Below are 3,227 nucleotides of genomic sequence, written 5' to 3' on the forward strand. Positions count from 1 at the left end.
ATATATATATATATATATATATATATATTTTTTTTTTTTTCCAATTTGGAGCTAGACAGGTCCAGTCCCGCTTCACTTCTGTACACTGTATAGCAGAGTGCCCAACACATTCTTTTCTTACATTTCTGCTTATGTATTTTGCAGAAGAAATAGTGGAACCGGTCTGGAACTGCATTGTGGTGAATAAATGATAATAGAATTTTCAAACTCCAGAACTCACTGCAAGACGGCCTGCGCTACAAACATGTCCACCTCTCCATGAAATCCTCGTGCTGATGAATACTCCACCAACATCTGCGCACAGCCCTCTCCATCAGATGAGTGCAGGAAATGATAGCGTGATTCACTGTAGTTTTGCTCTAAATGCAAACAAATAAATGATGTGGGTTCCCCATTCTCAAAGCAGCTGACTGTTCCTTTAGCTGATCATTTATTGGCATGTGTGTTTTACCTTTCCACAATGTGAGCGCCAGCAGCTGGTGTAGTTTAGGGTGGCCCAACTTCCCCGACCCTCCTGATGACCACTTGATCGCTCTTGAGACAAACGCCACTCGCTCTGGTGAATTTGGGTCCATCAGGCTGAAGAGTTTTGCTAAATGCTCTAGAACAAACATCAAGAATGTAATTGCACAATTAAAGAGATTTGAACTATGCTTCTGTGCAGGATTGGGAAATATTGAATATTTATTACATTCTGTATTATTTTGTTGACAATATGACGTTAACCAATATTGTCATTAGTATGCAGATTTTCATGTGCATTTAATTTCTCCATGAAATTTCCCATAGACTTTAATTCATACATTTAGTTTTGCACCTATTCCTTGTCAAATGGCATGTGACTAAAGGAGTAGAGACAGACATCAATAGTTTTTCTGAATTAAACTTCAGTAGCAAAATGTCAGTTAAGTTTTAAATTAATTTATCAATTAAAATAGTTTTTGTTTTGCACATTTCAGCAAATCGGGGTTATGCCAATGAATTCACATTTTGATATAATGGTGTATACAAATTCCTCCATTCATTTAATGAAAATAATTGGAAAAACATGCCTTGATTCTTTTAAACTACTATTTTCATCCTTACATTAAACATTTACTCTAATCTAACTGGCTACAATGGCTGTTGATTGAAATGATGGGTCCATTGATTTTACTGGGGGGAATGAAGTACATTTGAACTCATTGTTGGGTACCAATATTTACACACTTGTTTTAGCTTAAAAATGAATGATCTGAAAATTCTGCTCTAACTACAGATCAAGTTAAATATAACCACATTACCAAATTAATAACAATCACCAGCACAACAGCCTCAATAATATAATGTTCAGTAAACTCACCTAGTGTCTCATCATCTACATTGGCCCCGGATTTCTCCAGGGTCTCTAGTACCAGCATGGACAGATCTGCAGCACTATTTTGCTGTTTAGAAAGCAAATATTAGTGCAGAGATCTTACAGAGGGAAAAAAAAAGTCAGCTATATAGTGAACCTTCTCAGCAACAACTGAACTGTTCAGAACTTTAACTGCATGATAAATTACAGTCTCTGACTGACCTAAAACTGATAACAGAGGAACACGTACCTGATTATAACTAAAGAAAAGCAGCGCTCCATTGTACATCAACTCTCTGGCCTCTGCATGCTTCGATTGTGACATGTACCTGCACCCAAAGCATGTTATTATCACAACGTTTCTGTGGCCAAGATAGAGATCACACAGTGGTCATGGGACAAATAAGACATGACAAATAAGGGTGTCCATGATTATAAAAAAAGAAGATATCTTTTAAAAATTAGGGCCATACACACACACATATATATATATATATATATACAGTGGTGTGAAAAAGTGTTGGCCCCCTTCCTGATTTCTTATTTTTTTGCACGTTTGTCACACTTTAATGTTTCAGATCATCAAACAAATTTAAATATTAGTCAAAGATAACACAAGTAAACACAACATGCAGTTTTTAAATTAAGGTTTTTATTATTAAGGGAAAACAAAATCCTAAACTACATGGCCCTGTGTGAAGAAGTGTTTGCCCCCCTGTTAAAACTGTGGTTTATCACACCTGAGTTCAATTTCTCTAGCCACACCCAGGCCTGATTACTGCGACACCTGTTCGCAATCAAGAAATCTCTTAAATAGGACCTGCCTGACAAAGTGAAGTAGACCAAAAGATCCTCAAAAGCTAGACATCATGCCGAGATCTAAAGAAATTCAGAAACAAATGAGAAAGAAAGTAATTGAGATCTATCAGTCTGGAAAAGGTTATAAAGCCATTTCTAAAGCTTTGGGACTCCAGCGAACCACAGTGAGAGCCATTATTCACAAATGGCAAAAACATGGAACAGTGGAGAACCTTCCCAGGAGTGGCCGGCCGACCAAAATTACCCCAAGAGCACAGCAACGACTCATCCAAGAGGTCACAAAAGACCCCACAACAACATCCAAAGAACTGCAGGCCTCACTTGCCTCAGTTAAGGTCAGTGTTCATGACTCCACCATAAGAAAGAGACTGGGCAAAAATGGTCTGCATGGCAGAGTTCCAAGACGAAAACCGCTGCTGAGCAAAAAGAACATAAAGGCTCGTCTCAGTTTTGCCAGAAAACATCTCGATGATCCCCAAGACTTTTGGGAAAATACTACTGACGAGACAAAAGTTGAACTTTCTGGAAGGTGTGTGTCCCATTACGTCTGGCGTAAAAGTAACACTGCATTTCAGAAAAAGAACATCATACCAACAGTAAAATATGATGGTGATAGTGTGATGGTCTGGGGCTGTTTTGCCGTTTCAGGACCTGGAAGACTTGCTGTGATAAATAGAACCATGAATTCTGCTGTTTACCAAAAAAAGCCTGAAGGAGAATGTCCGGCCATCTATTCGTGACCTCAAGCTGAAGCGAACTTCGGTTCTGCAGCAGGACAATGATCCAAAACACACAAGCAAATCCACCTCTGAATGGCTGAAGAAAAACAAAATGAAGACTTTGGAGTGGCCTAGCCAAAGTCCTGACCTGAATCCTATTGAGATGCTGTGGCATGACCTTAAAAAAGCGGTTCATGCTCGAAAACCCTCCAATGTGGCTGAATTACAAAATTCTGCATAGATGAGTGGACCAAAAATCCTCCACAGCGCTGTAACCGACTCGTTGCAAGTTATCGCAAACGCTTGATTGCAGTTGTTGCGTCTAAGGGTGGCCCAACCAGTTATTAGGTTTA

General features: G+C 39.0%; 1 protein-coding gene across 1 annotated transcript in view; it reads right to left on the reverse strand.

Moving 5' to 3' along the window:
• get4 (guided entry of tail-anchored proteins factor 4) overlaps window positions 1–3,227 on the reverse strand; it is a 19,056-nt gene that overhangs the window by 11,666 nt on the left and 4,163 nt on the right. The window contains exons 2-5 of the mRNA XM_016473563.1: window positions 1,587–1,665; window positions 1,343–1,424; window positions 452–601; window positions 221–359 (exon numbers count right to left, since the gene is read on the reverse strand). Coding sequence (XP_016329049.1) covers window positions 221–359; window positions 452–601; window positions 1,343–1,424; window positions 1,587–1,665 — 450 coding nt within the window. The remainder of the gene's footprint in view (window positions 1–220; window positions 360–451; window positions 602–1,342; window positions 1,425–1,586; window positions 1,666–3,227) is intronic.

Source organism: Sinocyclocheilus anshuiensis, unplaced genomic scaffold (assembly GCF_001515605.1).
Source record: "Sinocyclocheilus anshuiensis isolate Anshui unplaced genomic scaffold, SAMN03320099.WGS_v1.1 scaffold1034, whole genome shotgun sequence".
NCBI classification, from domain to species: Eukaryota; Metazoa; Chordata; class Actinopteri; order Cypriniformes; family Cyprinidae; genus Sinocyclocheilus; species Sinocyclocheilus anshuiensis.